Source organism: Rhinolophus ferrumequinum, chromosome X (genome assembly GCF_004115265.2).
Source record: "Rhinolophus ferrumequinum isolate MPI-CBG mRhiFer1 chromosome X, mRhiFer1_v1.p, whole genome shotgun sequence".
Taxonomy (NCBI): domain Eukaryota; kingdom Metazoa; phylum Chordata; class Mammalia; order Chiroptera; family Rhinolophidae; genus Rhinolophus; species Rhinolophus ferrumequinum.
In genome coordinates this window covers 38,253,185-38,278,045 of record NC_046284.1, presented here as the reverse complement: position 1 = coordinate 38,278,045, position 24,861 = coordinate 38,253,185, and the positions used below count along the sequence as shown (strand labels likewise).

General features: G+C 38.7%; 1 protein-coding gene across 1 annotated transcript in view; it reads left to right on the top strand.

Moving 5' to 3' along the window:
• The window catches only part of DOCK11 (dedicator of cytokinesis 11), a 212,920-nt gene that overhangs the window by 91,449 nt on the left and 96,610 nt on the right, over positions 1 to 24,861 (top strand). Inside the window, 5 exon segments of the mRNA XM_033112064.1 lie at positions 826 to 949; positions 4,506 to 4,627; positions 5,126 to 5,212; positions 6,695 to 6,784; positions 24,709 to 24,827. Of these exon segments, the coding sequence (XP_032967955.1) occupies positions 826 to 949; positions 4,506 to 4,627; positions 5,126 to 5,212; positions 6,695 to 6,784; positions 24,709 to 24,827 (542 nt within the window).

Here is a 24,861-nt window from a genome sequence, read left to right as displayed (position 1 = left end):
CACTACAGAAAACTTGATCCTGTAGTAAGTAATCCATATTATCTTTAGGATGTCAGAAATAAACAGGCTTTTCAATCATTCACTATATATTGACCAGGAGAGTAAGTGTGTGTGTGTGTGTGTGTTCCTGTACACGTACATGCATGTGCACTAAATCTGTATTTTGTCCCTCACATACTTCTAAAAGGCATTGCAAACGTTCTGTTAAGTTCTGATTGGAAAATTACTTGAGATGCTTTATTAAAGTATTAATTTTTAGGATTAAATTCATGTGTCAACAGTGACAATTTTTATGTCTTTATTCAAGGTTAAAGTTGTGGTTTTGTTCTGAAGACATCTGTGTGAACTGTAATTTGTGGATACCATAATACCATAGTGACTTTTTGCACATTTATTTGCAAAGCTTTTTTTTTCATGCAAAGGAGGGCAACAATTTAGAAAAAAGTAGCCTTTCAAATTCAGTGTCCATTTTAGACAGATTGCATTCACTAATTCAGAATGAGTTACATAGCATCCTGGGGCTGTGAGTATGTAGTTTTGATCCAGTGTTTTAGAAAATCCTGAAGCAAAGTTGAAGCCAGGAGAATCCACTGAACTTTCCCACAAAAGTAATCAGTTGGCTCTTACAACCCAGGAGAATATTGTCAAACTGAAACTGACCAGGAAAACATTTGGAAAACATTTAAATTATATCTATTTGACCACTTGGCCTGTCATTTAGAAAAGTATGTCATTGGAAAAGTATGATGAAACTGAACTAAAGGACTGACAGTCCATCTTGACCATTAAAACAAAATTCTATGTGTAATTTTGCTGTCATTTCAGATTAAAATTGAACTTCCCATTCATCTGCATCAGAAACATCATTTGCTTTTCACTTTTTATCATGTAAGTTGTGAAATTAACACAAAGGGAACAACCAAAAAGCAGGACACAGTTGAAACTCCAGGTACGTGTGTGCTTTCAGTGTCTCTCTCTCTCCAGCTATTTGAGATGGAATTGTCTAGGATATAAACTCTTTTTATCAAGCTACAGACCACTTACTACTCCCCCTCACCATAAAGTTCATTTCTGAGTTAAAAAGTTCATTAGTAAAAGATGAATTATATGTTCATTTTATCATCATTTCAACCAAATGTCCAAATGCTTGCCAATGTTCTTGGACCACCATAAGCAACATAAGTAATATTGCCCTTCTCAGAGAGACATAGATACTGTGATATAGTATTTGTATTATTTCTTTTATGAAGAATAGCCCAGCAACCAGAAGTTTCCTGCTCACTAAGGAAGAGGGAAGTGAGCCCAGAGCTAGGGGCATTTTTGAGCCTGAGGGAGATTGGGGGATGCCTGGTTCTAATAGAACAGATTTAATGAATTTGAGTAAGTCCCAGTCCTGATCCTATTCTGCAAGGCTTTAGATAAATCAATGAGAAACATCCTTGAAGAACATAAAAGTCCCTATAAACATGGCCTGTGTCACACCCACTGTATAAAGGTCAGCATGCCCTGAGATTCGTATCCAAACTAGACTGGCTAAATTTTAAATTCATTCATTTTGCATATTGTGAGCAAGATTTTGTACTGTGGAGAATACAGCAGAGAGTCAAACATAATCTCATCTTCAGCGAGCATATGATCTGGTAGGGGGCATAAATCCTGTGTAGACAACTATGATACATGATACAAAGTAGTAGTTACCCCAAAAGTGGTGCTATGTGATCTCAGAGAAGAGCAAGTTATTACTTCAGCCGGTGGAGGGACAAGTGGCTGGGAATCAGGAAAGTCTTCCAGGAGGAGATGATGTTTTGAGTGAGGCTTTGAGTATTGAGGGGTAGGGACAGGGAACCACAAGTGGTTCAATATGACCGAAGCACAAGGTGCTGGGAGGGGAATCGTAGGATGCCAGTTTGGAAAGGAGGCGTCAGATCGTGGAAAGCCCTGAATGCCAGGCTGTGGATTTGATTTTATTCTGTCACCAATATGGAAGTATTGAAGGATTATAAATACCAGTAAGGGCTATTTTGTATGAAATCCAATCGGGCAGCAATATTATGGGTGAGGTAAGCTAGAGCAGGAAGGAAGAAACACCCGTATTTCAAAAGACCAGGAAAGAAAGGGGGTGCACTATGGCAGTAGCAGGGGAATGGAGAATACGAGAATTGCAGAATAAGAATATATTGGACCTTGCAAATGATTGGCTACTAGAGAGATGATTCAGAGTTAGCACTGAAGTTTCAAAAGTGGGAAGAAGGTACAGTTGACCCTTGAATAACATGGATTTGAACTGCACGGGTCCACTTACACTGGATTTTTATCAGTTGACCCACTCACTTCAAACCTGTGTTGTTCAAAGGTCAACTGGTTGTTGGAAATCCGTGTATGCAGAGGACCAATTTAACTTATTCGCAGATTTTCAACTGCATGGGCCATCGATGTCCCTAATCCCTACATTGTTCAAGGGTCAACTGTGTTGCCAAATAACAGAATTTTGGGTGGGAATGGTAGGTTTTAGACAGATGTTGAGTTTGAGGTGCTAGTGAGACATCTGAGTGATGCCTGGCAGGCGAAAGGACGGAATATTAGTAAGTTCCCTTTGTGGATAGTGTAGTCCTGTTCTGTATCCCCATAGAAACTGCAGTGTGATCAGGGCAGGGACCTTGAGGGTTGAGAAGAAATCTGGCAGAGTAATGAAAACCCATGACGTCTACCTCTGAAAAGACAACTTATTATACTATTTCCTTATCCAAATTGTAGACAGAAGCAGGCAAGATGCTCAGTGGAGCATGAGACAGTTATTCTATGTGCCACTTATCATTTTTAACTGTCCATCCTTTAAGTGGCTTCACACGTTTGAGTCAGATGGAATGTGTTTAACATTGTACCTTTACAGCTTCCAGGTGCTCTGTATGAGTTTTGACTGAGAGAGACACAATTGGCCATGCTGTGATGAATTCACAGTGCAAGAATGTTGCCTGAGCAATTCCATAGAGACAGAAAGTAGGTTAGTGGTTGCCAAGAACTGGGGGAAGAGGGACATAGGGAGTGACTTTTAAGGGGTATGGAGTCTCTTTTGGGGTGATGAAAAAGTTCTGGAATTAGGTAGTGGCAATGGATGCACAACTTTGAATTTAGTAAAAACCATTGTATATTTTGAATAAATGAATTGTATGGTGTCTGAATTATATCTCAATAAAAATTTCTATGAGGAAAAAAAATGTTGCCCAAAATGAGAAATATATTTTCCTATTTTCTGGGCTGGAAACCTTTTGTCATTTGTCTAATTTTCAGTTTAACGACTTTGACAGAGTCTTTTTGAATGGTTCTTTTGCTCATGTTACTTTCCTGTGCCTTTTATAAAAGAGCTCTGGGTAAAGCATTTCTGAAGTTGTACTAGTAGACATGCCTTTCAGGCGTGTTTCAGAGTCTGAGAAAACCATTTGGTTTACTTAGAGAAAGCAACATATTATCTTCTTTTAATAATTGAAGCATTTGCCAAATTAAACATGCGAATGAAAACATTCTAACCAGATTTGTGTTGACTTCTGTGTTCACAGTATAACACACGCATAGACATACACACTCACGCAAAGAATGTTAAAGAATCAGAAAGCAATGGCTTTTAAAAGTGCTCTCCAGCCAACACCCCCTCTCGTATGCCAACACTTGGTCCAGAGCAAGCTTTTTTTTTTTTTTTTTCTAACTGAGTTATAAACACTTGAAGCCCAGAGTAATCTCTATAACGGAAATACTGACACAGATGGTTCTGGCTTTTTAAGCTAGAACGTGATGAGTTTTCTAATATAAAGCTAAGAGGCTCTTTTGGGTAGAACGGTTAAGAGACTGGGGGAAATCTCAGTGGATTCAAGTTGTAAACACTGTGCCCTTATTGCATTCTCCTACAACACCTCTTCCTTTTGTAATCAGGTAAACTGCCCAACTAAGTACTGCCTTGTGTAAGTATGGAATGCAACCTTGACTTGTGACTAGTCTTCCATAGTCCCTTACCTTAGGGTTGCTATAAGAAATGGTGGACCCTGGTGATTGCTGTCTGAGGTATTCTCAGATGTAAGACTACACTTTTAATAAGGATGGATGAGAGAGAGCTGAATCTTTAAAAAATAAGTGTACCCAAAGTTATCCCCCAAAGTGTAAAGATAATAATATTGATGCACTTTTTTTTTCACGTTTTAAAGTGTTTTCATACATTATCTCACTTTGGTCTTTCAATAACTCTATTAGATGGAGAGACTGTGTATTGTTGTACCCATTTTTGTAGTCAAGGAAACAGAGTAAAAAATTTGTTAGTGGCCAGGCTGGGATTAAGAAGCAACCCAAAGTCATTGTTCCTTCCCCAGTACTCAGATGGCCAGTGAGGACTCCCGCATGCAGACCCACAGAAACATTACCACCGTGTCCCACTCCTCAGCAGTCAGACATTCATGTAGCTGCAAACTGCAAATTGTATTTGCAGTTTCATTTATCATGGTTGATTCTTGTCTTGGCAGTTGGCTTTGCCTGGGTACCTTTGCTGAAGGATGGTAGAATCATCACATTTGAGCAGCAGCTTCCAGTTTCAGCCAATCTTCCCCCAGGCTACTTGAACCTGAACGAAGCAGAATTAAGAAGGGTAGGATATTTATCTGCATTTGTTCACGTAATCATGATGAAATGTTGAAAAAGTAGAATTCTTTCGGCCTAGTTGATAGTTTGGTCTAGTTGATAGTGACTCAAAGTGTGGTCTGAGGACTGGTGCTGGTTCACAATAAAGGTAAGTATGGAAAATGAGTGATTAGAAGCCTTTATAATAGTCTGACAAAGTAACCTCATGTCTCTTGATTGTAATAATCATTTTAAAAACTGGGGTTTGGATTTTGTGCATTATTTTTAAAAATTCACTTACTTTGCAATTCATTTTTATTGATTGATCTGCAAAGGATTGGAAATTCAAAATGATCTAGGATACATTTATTCTAGAGGCAGGTTATTTTCTCCAATAATTCCCTCTGTGTGAAACTGACACATTCATTTCTGGGGGGGGGGAAAGTTTGAAATGATAGAGGTGTGCTATGTTGCTTATCTGTGCATTGCTATGTTACAGAAATTCACGTGTATTTTCTGTTCACAGCAATCTAATGTGGATATTAAGTGGGTAGATGGTGCAAAGCCTTTGTTGAAGATTAAAAGCCACTTAGAGTCTACCATCTACACTCAAGTAAGTTGCATCAACTGAATTTTGTCATTTTTAATACTCGAGTATATTTCTTGATTAAAATAGACTATATTTGATTTCCTACAGCCTTAGAGAAGCATCCTGAAGGACTTTCTCATTAGTAGTAATGTCATTCTTAATAATAATCATAAATTATAAAATCCTTTTATTCCCATTAACTAATTTGAGCCTCACTAAACTCTAAAAGGAATGTGGAGGCTTTTGTCACCATTTTTTAAAGTTTTGTTTTTCTTGACCAGTTTTAAATTTACAAAAAAATTGTGAGGCTAGTACAGAGAGTTCCCTTATATCCTGTACCCGGTTTCCCCTGTTACAAACCTCTTACATCAGTCTGGCACATTTGTTACAATTAATGAACCAATATTGGTACATAATTATTAACTAAAATCTGTACTTTATTCAGATTTCCTTACTTTTTACCTATTTATGCCTTTTTTCTGTTCCAGGATCCTATCCAGGATAGCACATTACATTTAGCTGTCATATCTCCTCAGGTTTCTCTTGGCTGTGACAAGTTCTCAGACTTTCCTTGTTTTTGATGACCTTGTCAGTTTTCAGGAGTTACTAGTATCTTGTAGGTATTTTGTAGGATGTTCCTTTATTGGAATTTGTCTGATGGTTTTCTCCTGGTTAGACTAGAGTTGAACACAGAAATATGAAGTCAGTGGATCATGGGTGGCTAGCTGCTAACAGTCTACTCTTAGCCTCAGCACCCATGAAATTACAATCAAACATCTGTGGGAAGCCTAAAGCCCAGTGTGAAAAATCAGGGATGGAGAAGATGAAGTCCACGCTCCTTGGTGTGGCCTCCAAGGTCCTCCTCACTCCCCGCTGCCCACAGAACCATTTTATAGATGAAGAAACTGTGGCTCAGTCAGGTTGGATGATTTACCCAAGGTTACACAAGTCATAATTAGAGGAAGCAGATCAAAATCCAAATTTCATTATTCCAGTTCCTGATAAAGTCTGTAATGTCCACAAAATCAGTGTATATAGATACCATAGAGGACCTCTGGACTCACTTACCGGTGAAGTGCTGTGGGAAATTGGGCACTGAATGTCTGAGACTATTGTTCTGGTAACCCCTGCTGCTATCCTTTCTTCAGTTGTCAGTTCTGACCTCTGTTCCTGCTCATTTCATTAAAATGTAGAAGCAGCCCAACTTCACAAACTACACTACCAGGCAAAAAAGGAATTAAATGAATGTTTACTAGTTGGGCATAAATTGTGGCCTACCTGCTGTGCGCAGGTCCATGCTGAATTTACCTGGTCTTGCTGCTTTGTGTAATGGTCAGGAGGTCTCTTGGACATGGACACACATGTTGGTAGCTGCAGCTGCCGAGTCTGGGCATTAGAATACCCAGATAAAGAGGTTTGCAAGATGCGAGAGGAGGAAGAGGGAGAGAGCCTGCATTTGAAGGTAATGAATCAAATTTCATATGGCAGTGTCCATCTGTTTTTCAGGATCTACATGTGCACAAATTCTTCCATCATTGCCAGCTGATTCAGTCAGGCTCAAAAGAAGTTCCAGGGGAGCTCATTAAATATTTAAAGGTAAATGAACAGCAGCTTTCGGCAAAAAGTTTGTTTTTTATGTCTTTCTGTTGCCACATTTTGATGTAGGGTAGGAGGGGGAATCAAACTAATACTTTAAAATACTTTTGGCTGTGTATCCTCGAGACAATACATTTTATTATGTACTTTTCCATCAAGTGGCTGTTTAGAAGCAGACAGCAGAGTTGCTACATTAGGAAGAAAATGTTATAGCCAGAATTCGATGACATGTTTTGGAAAATCTCCTGACAGTGTTTATTTCAGTTCCACAAATTGATTTTTCAGGTCTTTTCTCTTCCTGCTGACTGCCGAGGAAGGGTGGAGAATGCTATGGGGAAAAGGGCCAGGAGAAACAGAATCACTTTGGTTTGGAATAAAATGTAAAATGGTTCCTGTGTCTGTGCATGAGAGACTATCAAAAGGGTCAACTAAAGAAACCTAGTTTCTGCATGTTGCATAGGAGAGAGTCTTAAGAACTACCATATCTTATCAAATGTATTGAGAACCCAAGGCTACACTTAGTCCCTAGCGTGCTAGGATTGAAGGGCACAGCATAAGACCTAGCTGATAGTGACTCTCTTCTTTTGGTTGCTCCTTTAGTAGGTCAGCTATGGCAAGTCTAAGGAATTTTGATTTCTTTTTATTAGTTTCACGGGTACAAAACAATGTAATAGATATTTACACCCCTAGGAATTTTGATTTTTAAATGAAACCTCTATAGGATTTCCCTTTGGACCTGTTATTGCTTAATATTCTCAGGAAACAAAAATGTTCATTTCTTTTAGAGAAGTAGTATGACATGAGATGACATGTATGGGTTCTGGACTCACAGACTGAGTTTGTGTCCCAGATCTGTCAATTACTAACTTGGTGATTGACCTTGGCCAAGTTACTTCACTTCTCCAAGCCTTTGTTTCTTCATTAGTCTCATAGGGATAACAATAATGTCAATTTGTAGGGTGGTCGTGAGGCTGAAGTGAGATAATATATCTGCTGTATAGTAATTGTTCATTTCATACTTATTTCTTTTTTTTTTAATTTATTGGGGTGACAATTGTTATTAAAATTACATAGATTTCAGGTGTACAATTCTGTATCACATCATCTATAAATCACATTGTGTGTTCACCACCCAGAGTCACTTCTCCTTCCATCACCATATATTTGATCCCCCTTACCCTCATCTCCCACCCCGCAACCCCCTTACCCTCTGGTAACCACTAAATTACGTTCCCCAGATTAATTTTCAAACCCCGTGGCCATCTTGTGGTTACTGATTGCTTTCTAATCCCCTCACCTTCCCCTTTACCCGCACCCCCCCGCCCATCTAGCAACCCTCAGTTTTTCCTCTTTGTCTCCAAAACTGTTTCTGATTAGTTCATTCACTTATTCTTTTCTTTAGAATCTGCATATAAGTGAGATCATATGGTACTTATCTTTGTCTGTCTGACTTATTTCACTTAATATAATGTTCTCTAGGTCCATCCATGTTGTTGCAAATGGTAAGATTTCTTTCTTCTTTATGGCTGCGTAGTACTCCATTGTATAAATGTACCACAGTTTCTTAATCCAGTCACCTACCGATGGGCATTTCGGTTGTTTCCATGTCTTAGCTATTGGGTATAGTGCTGCAATAAACATAGGATTGCATAAAGATTTTTGAATTGAAGTTTTGGATTTCTCCGGATAGATACGTAGGAGTGGAATTACTGGATCATAGGGTAGGTCCATTTTCAGATTTTTGAGATACCTCCATACTGTTTTCCATAGTGGCTGCACCAATCTGCAATCCCACCAACAGTGCACAAGCGTTCCCTTTTCTCCACATCCGCGCCAGCACTTGTTGTTTGTTGATTTATTGATGATAGCCATTTTGACTGGGGTGAGGTGGTATCTCATTGTCATTTTTATTTGCATTTCTCTGATGGTTAGTGAAGTTGAGCATTTCTTCATATGTCTGTTTGCCATCTGTATGTCCTTTTTAGAAAAATGTCTCTTCAAGTCCTCTGCCCATTTTTTAATTGGGTCGTTTGTTTTTTGGGAGTTGAGTTGAGTGAGTTTTTTATAGATTTGTGATATTAATCCCTTATCAGATATATCATTGGCAAATATCTTTTCCCATTCAGTAGGATCCCTTCTTGTTTTATGGATGGTTTCCTTTGCTGTGAAAAAACTTTTTAGTTTGATATAATCCCACATGTTTATTTTTTCTCTTAGTTCCCTCGAGCGAGGGAATATATCAGTAAAAATCTTACTCCGGGTAATGTCTGAGAAGTTTCTTCCTATATTTTCTTCTAGGTATTTTATGGTTTCAGATCTTACATTTAAGTCTTTTAGCCATTTTGAATTTATTTTTGTATATGGTGTAAGGAGGTGGTCCAGCTTCATTTTTTTGCATGTGTCTGTCCAGGTTTCCCAGCACCATTTATTGAATAGACTGTCTTTACTGCATTGTACATTCTTGCTTCCATTGTCGTAGATTAAATGGCCATATAGGCGTGGATTTATTTCTGGACTCTCTATTCTGTTCCATTGATCTATGTGTCTGTTTTTATGCCAGTACCATGCTGTTTTGATTACTGTAGCCTTGTAGTATAATTTGAAGTCAGGTATTGTTATACCTCCCACTTTGTTCTTATTTCTCAAGATTGCCTTTGCTATTCGGGGTCTTTTATGGTCCCATATAAATTTTAGGATTATATGTTCTATTTCTGTGAAAAACGACGTTGGTAGTTTGATAGGAATTGCATTGAATATGTATATTGCCTTAGGCAGTATGGACATTTTAACTATATTAATTCTTCCTATCCATGAACATGATATGTGTTTCCATCTATTTATATCTTCCTTCATTCCTTTCTTCAGTGTCTTATAATTTTCTGAGTACAGATCTTTTACTTCTTTGGTTAAATTTATTCCCAGGTATTTTATAGTCTTTGGAGCGATTGTAAATGGGATTGTTTTTTTAATTTCTCCTTCTGATGTTTTATTATTGGTATATACAAATGCAACTGATTTCTGAATATTAATTTTGTATCCTGCTACTTTACTAAGTTCATCTATCAGCTCTAATAGCTTCTTGGTGGAGTCTTTAGGGTTCTCTCTATATAGTATCATATCATCTGCATACAATGATAATTTTACTTCCTCCTTACCAATTTGGATGCCTTTTATTTCTTTTTCTTGTCTGATTGCTGTGGCTGGAACTTCCAGCACTATGTTGAATAGAAGCGGAGATAGTGGGCAACCTTGCCTTGTTCCTGATCTTAGGGGGAATGGTTTTAGCTTTTCCCCATTGAGTATGATGTTAGCTGTGGGTTTGTCATATATGGCCTTTATTATGTTGAGATATGATCCCTCTATTCCCACTTTCTTAAGGGTTTCTATCATAAATGGCTGTTGGGTTTTATCAAATGCTTTTTCTGCATCTATGGATATGATCATGTGATTTTTATTTTTCATTTTGTTAATGTGGTGTATCACATTAATTGATTTGCGGATGTTGAACCACCCTTGCATACCAGGGATGAATCCCACTTGATCATGGCGTATGATGTTTTTAATGTATCGCTGAATTCTGTTCGCTAATATTTTGTTGAGGATTTTTGCATCTATGTTCATTAGAGATATCGGCCTGTAGTTTTCTTTTTTTGTGGTGTCTTTGTCTGATTTTGGGATCAGGGTGATAGTAGCTTCGTAAAAAGTGTTTGGGAGTCTTCCTTACTTCTGGATTTTTTGGAAGAGCTTGAGGAGAATAGGTGATAATTCTTTTTTGAATGTTTTGTAAAATTCAACTGTAAAGCCATCTGGTCCAGGGCTTTTGTTGGGACATTGTTGATTACTGATTCAATTTCCGTAGTGGTAATCAGTCTATTCAGGTTTTCTGTTTCTTCTTGAGTTAGCCTTGGAAGGTTGTACCCCTCTAGAAAATTGTCCATTTCTTCCAAATTGTCAAATTTGTTGGCTCATAGTAACTTCTTAAAACTTTTTGTATTTCTGCAGTGTCCGTTGTCACTTCTCCTTTTCATTTCTGATTTTATTAATTTGGGTCCTCTCTCTCTTTTTTTAAATGAGTCTGGCTAAAGGTTTGTCGATTTTGTTTATCTTCTCTAAGAACCAACTCTTGGATTCATTGATCTTTTGTATTGTTTTTCTGTTTTTTCTGGTTTCTATTTCATTTATTTCTGCTCTGATCTTTATTATCTCCTTCCTTGTGCTCCCTTTGGGCTTATTTTGCTGTTCTTTTTCCAAATCCCTTAAGTGTGAAGATAAACTGTTGATTAGTGATGTTTCTTGTTTCTTTAGGTAGGCCTCCAAAGCTATGAATTTCCCTCTTAGGACTGCTTTCGCGGCATCCCATAGATTTTGGGTCGTCGTGTTTTCATTTTCGTTTGTCTCGAGATATCTTTTGATTTCTTCCTTGATCTCCTGCTTGACCCATTCATTACTTAGTAATAAGTTATTCAACCTCCATGAATTGGTGTGTCTTCCAGTTTTTTTCCTGTAGTTCATTTCTAATTTCATACCATTGTGATCAGAGAAGACAATTGGTATGATTTCAATTTTCTTAAATTTATCAAGACTTGTTTTGTGGCCTAACATATGGTCTATCTTGGAAAATGTTCCATGTGCGCTTGAAAAAAACGTGTATTTTGCAGCATTGGGGTGAAATGTTCTGAAAATATCGATTAAATCCAAGTGGTCCAATGTATCATTTAAGGCTGTTGTTGCCATATTGATTTTCTGTCTGGAAGACCTGTCCCTTGTTGTCAGAGGTGTGTTGAAGTCCCCTACTATGATAGTGTTACTGTTGATCTCTGTCTTTATGTCAGTCAGTACCTGTTTTATATATTTAGGTGCTCCTATGTTGGGTGCATAGATGTTTACTAGGGTTATGTCCTCTTGTCGGATCGATCCCTTTATTATTATATAGTGCCCATCTTTATCTTTTAATATGTTCTCCATTTTAAAGTCTATTTTGTGAGATATAAGTATTGCAACTCCAGCTTTTTTCTCATTTCCATTTGCATGAAATATCTTACTCCAACCCTTCACTTTCAGCCTGTGTGTGTCTTTTGTTCTGACGTGAGTCTCTTGTATACAGCATATACAAGGGTCTTGCTTTCTTATCCAGTCAGCCACCCTATGTCTCTTGATTGGAGCATTTAATCCGTTTACATTTAAAGTGATTATTGATAGGTACATAGTTATTGCCATTTTTAAATTTGTAGTTAGGTTGTTTTGATCTTTCTTCTATTTACAGAAGTCCTTTTAGTATTTCTTGCAATGCTGGCTGGGTGGTAATAAATTCCTTTAGCTTACTTTTTTCTGGAAAGCTCTTTATCTCTCCATCAACTTTAAATGATAGCCTTGCTGGATAAAGCAATCTAGGTTGTAGGCCTTTGTTTTCCATCACTTTGAGTATCTCCTGCCACTCCCTCCTGGCCTTCAATGTTTCTGTAGAAAAATCATTTGATAGTCTTATGGGAGTTCCCTTGTATGTAACCCTCTGTCTTTCTCTTGCTGCTTTTAGGATTCTCTCTTTGTCTTTAAGCTTTGCCATTTTAACTATAATGTGTCTTGGTGTGGACCTGTTTGGGTTTATCCTGGTTGAAACTCTCTGCACTTCCTGGGCTTGTATGTTGGTTTCCTTCATCAGGTTGGGGAAGTTTTCAGACATTATTACTTCAAATATGTTCTCAATGCCTTGCTTGCTCTCTTCACCTTCTGGTATTCCTATGATGCCCATGTTGTTTCGCTTGATGTTATCCCAGAGGTCTCTTAAGCCATCCTCATTGTTTTGTATTCTTTTTTCTTTCTGTTGTTCCATTTGGGTGATCTCTGCTACCTTGTCTTCTAAGTCGCTGATTCGATCCTCTGCTTCATCTAACCTGCTGGTAATTCCTTCAAGTGAGTTCTTAATTTCGGTCATTGTGTTCTTTAGTTCTAACTGGTTGTTTGTTATGATTTCTACATCCTTCTTTATGTTTTCTCTAAGCTCGTTTGTTATGATTTCTACATCCTTCTTTATGTCTTCTCTAAGCTCCTTAAACATTCTTATCACCAGTGTTCTGAAATCTGTCTCTGAAAGGTTGGTTACGTCTGCTTCATTTGGTTCCAGTTGTGGAGGTTTCTTCTGTTCTTTTATTTGGGACGTGTATCTTTGTTTCCCCATTCTGGCTGACTCTCTGTGTTTATTTTGATATATTAGGTAGATCCCCTAGAGTTCTTAGTTCTTGCTAGGTTATCTTATGTAGTATGTGTCCTTTATATTTGACTCGCACCATGTCGTTCTTCTCCTCTGCGTGTGCTCCAAAGGTGACTCTTGTGTTGTGTATATTGTCCTGTTCAAGAAGATCTTTAAGTACTTTTTGCTTGTGAGTAGGTGGGGTTAACTCCTGGGCTGACCCATTGTGAGAGTTGGCTCTGTCTCCCGCAGGGCATTCTGCTGCGTGAGGGTTGACCACCCAAATGTGTTTTGGCCTCTATGGGCTCCAGTGCCTGCAGAGAACCCCCTCTGGGTGTGTGACCTGCAGGTCAAACCCCGCAGCACTCCGGTTTGGTCTGGAGTTGGCCCCTGGATATGCTGAATCCCGTGCCTCTCAAGCTCCTGGTCTCTGTGCTCTCCGTTCCGCCCTGGGATCCCATCCGTGCCTGGAACTGCGGGTGCCACCGCGGGTTTCGCCGCTGCTGTCTCCGTCGCCGCCGCCGCCACCGCCGCCAGCCGTGTGATGAGCAAAGAGTTCTTTGATGGGTTATAGGTCCCGTTTGTAATAAGATCCGGAGGACAACTCAGAAAGTGTGCCCCGGTGCCGCCATTCCTATGACGTCCCCATACTTATTTCTTAAGTGCTGTCCTATGGGCCAGGCATCATTCTAAGCATTGGGAATGTAAGTGAAGAAAACAATGTCCCTGTGGTCAAGGAGCTTGCTAACTTGTGGAGGCAGATGGACAAAAAAACAAATACAATGAAATATATATATATATATATATGTATATATATATATATATATATATATATAGAGAGAGAGAGAGAGAGAGAGAGAGAGATGTGTAGATATAGATATATCGATACTGATATAGATGCATCATGTCAGGTGGTAATAAGTGCTATAAGGCAAACCAAAACACAGTGAAGGGAGATAAGGGGTGATAAGAGGTCCCTCTTTAGGATCAATTGACAGAGGAGATCTCTCTGGTAAAATGACATTTGACAGAGACCTAAAGGAAATGAGGACAGCAACTCTGTGGATTTCTGATGGAGAGCTGGGATTAGCAAGTACAAAGGCTCTGAGGAGCTTGCTTGGTGCGCCCAAGGGACAGCAGGAATTCCATTGTGGTTGGCCCAGAGTGATAAGACATCACATTGGAAAGGTACCTGGGGAGCTCTTTGGGTAAGGCCTCATAGGCCATGGCGAGGAGTTTGGATTGTATTCTGAACGAGATGGGAAGCCTTGTAGGGCTTTGAACAAAGGCATGACGACTGTGACTTTGATTTTTAAATTATTATTCTGCTTATCATAGAAATACATTGTCAGAAGGGTAGAAGCAGGGAGATAGTTGATAAATGGTGGCTATCATTCTTAATTATCACTAAGAAGTATAACAGTCATCTAACTTTCAAATCCTTCCCTCAGGTAATGTCTAGAACCCCAGCTCTATGTATGAATGCTTAGCCTGTTAAGATCCTTGGCTTTTCATCCAGTAGGGAAGCTTTGTAAAGGTTTTAATAGAATGAAATGGAACAAGACATTCTTTTCATATACTAGTATTCTTAAAACAGAAAAAAAGAAAATACTCATGTTTGTGCTTTTAAGGGTGTAGGAATTTCTGACATTTGCGACCCACACTCTCCCTCTAGTGACAATGAGTGTAATGCCATATGGTTACAGAAAGCCGACCGCCTCTGTGGAATGTTAGCTCTGAAGGAGATTCCAGAGGTTTTCTTTTTTTACAGATGAGAAAACTGGAGCCCAAGTAGAGGTGACTTGCTGTGGTCATTCAGCTGGTTAGTAGCAGAGCTGAGCCGAGCCTGTGACACGTGTCTCGACTCCTAGTTCCGTGTTCTTTCTACCAACCTGTTGTCCCTGTAAATGACATTGTCTTATCAATTCATTTAACAACTACTTGTTTAGCTCTTTTTATGGATTTAATATTTTCCTAGATGCTGTGAGGCTTGTAGAGAGGAATAACTAAGGGCCATTCTCCATAGAGATCTTATTTCCTAATTGGAGACACAGTATGCATAGAAGTTAAATGGCAATATAGGTCATCAGTACAAATGACAGTCCAAAGCAATATGTGATTAAATGTCAAATGCAGGATACAGGGTATGAGTGCAAAGGGTTCAGTGAGCTGAGTAACCACCAAGGCTAGAGGCTCCCATCTTTATCTTATGGTTCCTGATTTTATTCATTTATTCAGTTGTTCACCAAATATTGAGCACTTACTGTGGGTGCTGGAAATATAATGGGGAACAGTTCTGACAACATACCTGCTCTAGTTGGGGTAAAGAGGTTATTACTGAGAAAGTAATTTTAGATAGAGATGAGTGCTATGAAGAAAGTAGAACAGGTTAATGGGATCTCACATAAGCAGGAGTGAATTCTAGATAGAGCTGTCAGGGAAGGTCTGTCTGAAGAGATGATGTGTTAAGCTGAAAAGAGACTGACTAGAGTAAGACATACATCAGTAATAAAGCTGTGTAAAAGGATAACAATATTGCAGCAGGTGTAAAGCCCTTGCGATGGCATGTTTGAAGGACTGTAGAAAAGAAAAGATAGTGTGACTAGAGCACAATGAGCAGCGAGGGGAGACGATGGCATGAAATGAGTTTGGAGAGATGGGCAGGGTTCCTGTAGGCATGGGAAGCCCTTGACAGCTTTTTGTTCATGGTGGTTTGATTTGTTTTTTTCACTAGGGGAAAATGACATTATCGAATTTGCTTTCATAAAGAACACTCTGGCTGCTATGTTGAGAATAAATGAGAGAGGAGCAACACTGGTGCAGGGAGATGAGTTCTGCATGCAATGCCCACCTCTCTTTTCTCTTGGACATTATCCTGCTTATGTTTTAAGGTTCCTCTTCTCTGAAGCCTTATCGAACACTCCATGCCCACTTGCAAACTCAGTTGCTTCTTCCTTTGTGTATTTTGTATATACCACTATTGTACTGTTTGCAGTTTGTATTGCAGTGATTTAGTTCTGTGTCTTTTTCCCCCATAGACTGGAAACAGATTGATGGTGGGAACCATGTTTTTTTAGATGTGCTTGGCAACTGGTAGTTCATTCAGTGCGCCTTTCCTCATTGAGTGAATGAGTAGCTTCATTGAAGTGGGGGTTTGAACTTGACTTGGAAGGGTGGCTAGGATTTGGCTAAAAACTGTGAACAACCACACAAAAGTAGGAATACATATGATACATTCAAGGATCACTCAAGACACCAGTTTGGTCTTGTGAAGAATAATGAGTATTAAGGCTAAAAATGTAGGTTGGGTCTTAAGTAACTTGGACTTAATATCCTAGGTCCTAGTTTCTCAACCTTGGTACCACTGATATTTTGGACATGCTAATGCTTTGTTGTAAGAGGCTGGATTATGTATTGTGTGATGTTTAGCAGCATCCCTGGCCTCTACCCAATAGATGTCAGTAGCACCCCCCCCAGATGTGACAACACAAAATATCTTCACACGTTCTCAGATGTCGTGTGTGTGTGTGTGTGTGTGTGTGTGTGTGTGTGTGTGTGTGTTGGGGGGCCAGGGGAGGAGTAAAGTGGCTCCTGGTTGAGACCCACTGCCCTAGATAATGGGGAGGCATCAAAAAAAATCTTGACAGGAGGTGGTCTTATGTAACCAGTAATTGAGGAAGATTAATTAGGAAATGAGAGACATATTGGGAATAAAGATAAACTGAACAGAGACTTCCTAGGAAATTATTAGACTGTTTTGGCTATAGGTTAGAGGGTCATGAAAAGGGTTGATGGTAATAAGGATAGAAAAGAGGGGGCAAAAGTAAGGAAAAACTTGAAGGATAGCCTATGGTTTCCTTGAGCTCAGTATCTTGCCTTATGCATTTGATTGAAGAGAAGCTGCACAGAGACCTAAGAGGTCCCTGTTGAAATGACTCAGATATAAATGGTAGTGTCAAGAGTGATGTCATAGCAATGGCAGTAGCGAGGTGATCTTCTAGAGGTTTCCTCTGGAACTTACCACAAATTGAACATCTATAACCCATCAAAGGACTCTGCTCATCACACAGAACAGCTAAGAGACTCTTATAAGGATTACTTGAAAGTGAGCAAACTGGGCGAGCAGGGGAAGGGAGCAGACTGGAGACACAGCCCACATCTGCATCTGGGGAGACGCAGGGGGTCCCAGGACAGAACAGAGACCACAAGAGCCAGGAGGTGGGCTCTTTCTCTACCTCCCATAGCTGATCTCTCCTTAGAGCAGCATATCCAGCATTGGAGGCAGTAACCTCAGCTGAGACCGCCAGCTGGGCCCTAGGTAGGACAAAGGACATAAACACCATACCTAGGCCCCTCCCCCTACTCTCCCAATCCTACCCCCGCCCTTCCAGAGACTCAAGCTAGCCCCTGAACTGAAGAGTAGTGTCCGATTACACAGGAGCAGTAGCTCTCAGGATCTGGAAGAACCTAGTTTGCAGCTGCTGTGACCATGGGACAAGGCTGGGAAGAGTGTGACACTGATGGGCTGGGAGAGAGAAGACTTCTCTATCCTCAGCTCCCACCTTTTCTGGCCTGCCTGGACAACTGCAGAGACACCCAGGGGTCAGCAGCAGGTGGCAGAGGCAGCTCTGGGATTTCAGCAGCTCAGAAATCTCGCACCATACACACACACACACGGAAGAAGTACCCTAAGACTCAGGAGACCTGAGCACACGGCTGGTTGTGTTACTCTCAGTGCGCATATGTGCAGGCAAGAGCAGAAACTGCACTGACTTTGTAAAAACTGCCATCCAGACCCCTTAGCCAAACATCTAGAACTGCAGTCCCAGGGTCACTCTGGGCACCAGGTGGCCGGCTCTCCCTCCACAATATGCAGAGGACTCTTTGGTATAGCAGAGGACAACCTGGAGATTACTTAGTGGACTTAAGCCAAGATTGGCACTGCCTTTTTTGTTTTGTTTTCTTTTTGTATTTTTGATATTTTTGCCTGTGTTGAGTGTGGGTTATTGGTTGTTTTTACATGTGAGTGAATTTGGTTTTTTCTTTGTTGTTGTTGTTGTGCTTGGTGATTTGCTTTGTTCTGCAATAGCCCTACACCAGGGCCCAGCCCAAGAGGCACAAGATTCAGCACACCCAGAGGCCAACTCCAGACCAAAGCAGAGTACTACTGGGTTTGACCTACAAGTGACACACTCAGAGGGAATTCTCTACAGGCACAAGAGCCCATAGGGGCCAAGCCTCATTTAAGAGGTCAACCCTCACGCAGCAGAACATCCACTGTGGGCAGAGCCAAGTCTCACAACTAGTCAGCCTAGGAGTCAATCCTACCTACTCACAAGCCAAAAGCAATTAAAGATCAACTTTAACAGGACAGTATACACAAAAGAAGTGTCACCTCTGGAGCACACGTACAGAAGAATAGGAAAGTGGTGCAAGTCAAATATAAAGGACACATACTACATAAGGTAACCCAGCAAAAACCAAAAAACTGGGGGATCTACCTAATACATCGAAGCAAACACAGAGAGTCAGCCAGAAGGGGGAAACAAAGAATCATATCCCAAATAAAAGAACAGAACAAACCTCCAGAATTGTAACCAAATGAGATAGACGTAACCAACCTATCAGAGACAGAGTTCATAACTGATGATAAGAATGTTTAAGGAGCTTAGAGACGACATAAAGAAGGATGTAGAAATCATAACGAACAACCAGTTAGAACTAAAGAACACAATGACCGAAATTAAGAACTCACTTGAAGGAATTACCAGCAGGTTAGATGAAGCAGAGGATCGAATCAGCAACTTAGAAGACAAGGTAGCAGAGATCACCCAAACGGAACAACAGAAAGAAAAAAGAATAAAAAACAATCAGGATGGCTTAAGAGACCTCTGGGATAACATCAAGTGCAACAACATGCACCTCATAGGAATACCAGAAGGTGAAGAGAGGAAGCAAGGGATTGAGAACATATTTGAAGTAATAATGTCTGAAAACTTCCGCAAGGAAACCAACATACAAGCCCGGGAAGTGCAGAGAGTTCCAACCAGGATTAACCCAAACAGGTCCACACCAAGACACATTATAGTTAAAATGGCAAAGCTTAAAGACAAAGAGAAATCCTAAAAGCAGCAAGAGAAAGACAGCAGGTTACATACAAGGGAACTTCTTCTATAAGACCATCAAATGACTTTTCTACAGAAACATTGCAGGCCAGGAGGGAGTGGCTGGAGGTACTCAAAGTGATGAAAAACAAAGGCTTACAACCTAGATTGCTTTTCCAGCAAGGCAATCATTTAAAATTGAAGGAGATATAAAGAGCTTCCCAGAAAAGAATAAGCTAAAGGAATTTATTACCACCATACCAGCACTGCAGGAAATATTAAAAGGGCTTCTATAAGCAGAAGAAAGATGAAAACAATCTAACTACAAATAAAAAAAATGGCAATAACTATGTACCTATCAGTAATCACTTTAAATGTAAATGGGTTAAATGCTCCAAACAAAAGACATAGGGTGGCTGAGTGGATAGAAAGCAAGACCCTTGTATATGCTGTATACAAGAGACTCACCTCAGATCAAAAGACACACACACAAGATGAAAGTGAAGGGTTGGAGTAAGATATTTCATGCAAATGGAAATGAGAAAAATCTGGAGTTGCAATACTTATATCTGAAAAAATAGACTTTAAAATGAAGAACATATTAAAAGACAAAGATGGGCACTATATAATAATAAAGGGATCGATCCGACAAGAGGACATAACCCTAGTAAACATCTATGCACCCAACATAGGAGCACCTAAATATATAAAACTGATATTGACTGACATAAAGAGAGAGATGAACAGTAACATTGTCATAGTAGGGGACTTCAACACACCTCTGACAACAAAGGACAGGTCTTCCAGACAGAAAATCAATATGGAAACAATAGCCTTAAATGACACATTGGACCACTTGGATTTAATCGATATTTTCAGAGCATTTCACCCCAAAGTTGCAGGATACACGTTCTTTTCAAGTGCACATGGAACAATTTCCAAGATAGACCACATGTTAGGCCACAAAACAAGTCTTGATAAATTTAAGAAACTTGAAATCATACCAATTGTCTTCTCTGACCACAGTGCTATGAAATTAGAAATCAACTACAGGAAAAAAACTGGAAAACAAACAAATACATGGAGGCGGAATAACATGCTACTAAATCATGAATGGGTCAACAATGAGATCAAGGAAGAAATCAAAAGACATCTCAAGACAAACGAAAATGAAAGCACAGCAACCAAAATCTATGCAATGCAGGCTACCCAAATAAACAAGAAAAATCACAAATCAACAGTTTATCTTCACACTTAGGGGATCTGGAAAAAAAAAAAACCACAGCAAAATAAGACCAAAGGGAGTATAAGGAAGGAGATAGTAAAGATCAGAGTGAAAATAAATGAAATAGAGACCAAAAAATAAAAAATAGAAACGATCAGTGAATCCAAGAGCTTGTTTTCCAAGAAGATAAATAAAATCGACAAACCTTTTGCCAGACTCATCAACAAAAAGAGAGGACCCAAATTAATAATATCAGAAATGAAAGAGGAGAAGTGACGACAGACACCACAGAAATACAAAAAAAATTAAGAAATTACTATGAGCAACTATATGCCAACAAATTAGACAATCTGGAAGAATTGGACAATTTTCTAGAAGCATGCAACCTTCCAAGGCTAACTCAAGAAGTAACAAAACCTGTATAGACTGATTACCACCAGGGACATTGAATCAGTAATCAACAATCTCCCAACAAACTAAAGCCCTGGACCAGATGGCTTTACAGGTGAATTTTACAAAACATTCAAAAAAGAATTATCACCTATTCTCCTGAAGGTATTCCAAAAAAATTCCGAAGGAGGGAAGGCTCCCAAACACTTTTTACGAGGCCACTATCACCCTGATCCCAAAATCAGCCAAAGACATTACAAAAAAAGAAAACTACAGGCCTATATCCCTAGTGAACATAGATGGAAAAATCCTCAACAAAATATTAGTGAACAGAATTCAGCAATACATTAAAAAGATACACCATGATCAAGTGGGATTCATTCCTGGTATGCAGTTGTGGTTCAATATCCGCAAATCAACTAATGTGATACACCACATTAACAAAATGCAAAATAAAAATCATGTGATCATATCAATAGATGCAGAAAAAGCATTTGATAAAACCCAACAGCCATTTATGATAAAAACTCTTAAGAAAGTGGGAATAGAGGGACCATATCTCAACCTAATAGAGGTCATATACGATAAACCCACAGCTAACATCATAGTCAATGGGGGGAAAGCTAAAACCTTTCCCCTTAAGATCAGGAACAAGGCAAGGTTGCCCACTTTCTCCACTTCTATTCAACATAGTTCTGGAAGTTCTAGCCACAGCAATTAGACAAGAAAAAGAAATAAAAGACATCCAAATTTGTAAGGAGGAAGTAAAATTGTCATTATGTGCAGATGACATGATACTATATATAGACAACCCTAAATACTCTGCGAAAAAACTATTAGAACTGATAATTAGTAAAGTAGCAGGATACAAAATTAATATTCAGAATTCAGTTGCATTTGTATATACCAATAATAAAATATCAGAAGGAGAAATTAAGAAAACAATCCCATTTACAATTGCTTCAAAGACTATAAAATACCTGGGAATAAATTTAACCAAAGAAGTAAAAGATCTGTACTCAGAAAATTGTTTAAGACACTGAAGAGAGGAATTAAAGAAGATGCAAACAGATGGTAACACATACCATGCTCATGGATAGGAAGAATTAATGTAGTCAAAATGTCCATAGTGCCTAAGGCAACATACTGATTCAATGCAATTCCTATCAAACTACCAACGTCGTTTTTCACAGAAATAGAACATATAATCCTAAAATTTATATGGGACCATAAAAGACCCCGGATAGCCTCAGCAATCTTAGGAATAAGAACAAAGTGGGAGGTATCACAATACCTGACATCAAATTATACTACAAGGCTACAGTAATCAAAACATCTTGGTACTGGCATAAAAACAGACACATAGATCAATGGAACAGAAATAAATCCATGTCTATATGGTCATTTAATGTACGACAACGGAAGCAAAAATTTACGGTAGGGTAATGACAGTCTATGCAATAAATGGTGCTGGGAAACCTGGACAGACACGTGTAAAAAAATGAAGCTGGACCACCTCCTTACACCGTATACAAGAATAAATTCAAAATGGATTAAAGACTTAAATGTAAGATCTAAAACCATAAAACTCCTATAAGAAAGTATAGGAAGAAATTTTACAGACATTACCCAGAGTAAGATTTTACTGATATATCCCCTCAGGCAAGGGAAATAAGAGAAAAAATAAACATGGGATTACATCAAACTAAAAAGTTTTTTTCACAGCAAAGGAGACCATCAGTAAAACAAAAAGGGATCCTACTGAATGGGAGAAGGTGTTTGCCAATGATATACCCTACAAGGGGTTAATATCCCAAATTTATAAAAAACACTCAACTCAACTCCAAAAAACACACAACCCAATTAAAAAATGGGCAGAGGACATAAGGAACCATTTTTCTAAAGAAGGACATACAGATGGCAAACAGACATATGAGAAAAATGCTCAACCTCACTAATCGTTAGAGAAATGCAAATAAAAACCACAATGAAATATCAGCTCACCCAAGTCAAAAGGGCTATCATCAAGAAATCAACAAACAACAAGTGCTGGCAAAGATGTGGAGAAAAGAAACCCTCGTGCACTGTTGGTGGGATTGCAGATTGGTGTAGCCACTATGGAAAACAGTATGGAGGTGTCTCAAAAAACTGAAAATGGAACTACCTTATGACCCAGCAATTCCACTCCTAGGTATCTATCTGGAGAAATCCAAAAACTCTAATTCAAAAAAATTTATGCATCCCTTTGTTTATTGCAGCACTGTACACAACAGCCAAGACATGGAAACAACTGAAATGCCCATCGGCAGAAGACTGGATTAAGAAACTGTGGTACATTTCTACAATGGTGTATTACGCAGCCATAAAGAATGAAATCTTACCATTTGCAACAATATGGATGAACCTAGAGAACATTATGTTAAGTGAAATAAGTCAGACAAAGACAAATGCCATATGATGTCACTTATATGTGGAATCTAAAGAAGAGAATAAATGAATGAACTAATCAGAAACAGTCTCAGAGACATAAAGGAAAAACTGAGGGTTGCTATATGGGAGAGGGGGTGGGGATAAGGGGGAAGGTGAGGGGACTAGAAAGCACAGTCAGTAACCACAAGATTGCCATGGGGATATGAAAATCAATTTGGGGAACGTAATCAATAATGTTGTGAAGATTTTGTAGGGTATCCGATGGACACTTGTCTCATTCAGGAGACCACCTCAGGGATGATGTAGATGCCTGATCACTGCACTGTACGCCTGAAGCTGAAGCTGAACAATAATGAATGTCAACTATAATTATATATAAATATATATATATTTATATATATATATATTTACATATAATTACATATTTACATATATGTAATATATATAATTATGTATATATAATTATACGTATAATTATATATATATAATTATACGTATAATTATATATACATAATAATATACGTATAATTATATATATAAATTATATATATATATTTACAAGAAGCGGAGTACAGCATTAGGAATAGAGACAGTGGAAATGTAATGGCTCTGTGCGATGTCAGAGGGGTAGTAGATGGGGTAGGGGGGTTATCACTGTGTGAGGGATATAAATGATTAATGTCTAACTATTGCATTGTTTTGTAAACCTGAGCCTAATAAAAAAAATAAGTGGTAGTGTCTTGAAAAGGGATAGCGAGTATAAGAATGGCAAGATAGAGCAAAAGTCAGGGAGATTAAAAGATAAATATTGAGTTCCTTAGGCACAGAAGCTTTTCTCATCCATTTCTGTATTTCCCATAGCACCAAACATTGAAGTGATGTAGAAGGTGCTTAGGAAGATTTGTTTTCATTTTGTGGTTGGCTGGTTGATTAAATGAGTGGGTGAATGAATGAATGTGGAGAGAAGGGCTGGAAGAAGAAGGAAATTTTACAAATTTTACTCCATGTATCATTTCTATGTGTATATGAACACATTTCTTCTTTTTGATGTTAAAACACCTATCACTAGAGACAGAGTGTTAGCACTTTGAAGAAGTTTATTATGAGGTTATTAAAATGCAGAAACTACCACAGTTTTGCAGATGGTGCCAGTGTAAAACCAATTATATATAGAAACATACTTTACTCGGTCCCACTTCTCACCAGATTAGCTGATGGACCATATTCCCTTCTAAAATACACTGAGTGCTGTTGTAGTAGGCCTGTCTCCAGTACCTCCAAACACATCCGCACTCTCTTTAATTGTTTGTTTACTGAGAGTCAGTCGTCTTTATTCCAAAACCTGTTTATCCCGGTTCTACTTGTTTTTTTCAGTAAAGCATTTAATGTTAAGTAAACTAACAAAATCTGAGTGATGAAATACAGATATGCATAAGTAATTCAGAGTCCCCTATTCCATGAAGTTCACATTTAAATGAGCTTATATTCTAGTGACTATGTTTCTCATTACTTAATTTTTTGTTGTTTCACATTTGCAAGTTATATCGTATTTCTGTTTGTTTTCATAACTAATAATGACTTATTTTAGTGTTTGCATGCCATGGAGATCCAAGTCATGATACAGTTTCTACCTGTAATTCTTATGCAACTCTTCCGAGTTCTCACAAATATGACCCACGAAGATGACGTTCCTATCAACTGCACCATGTGAGTTCTGGTGTTGTAATACAAAGAAGCAAGT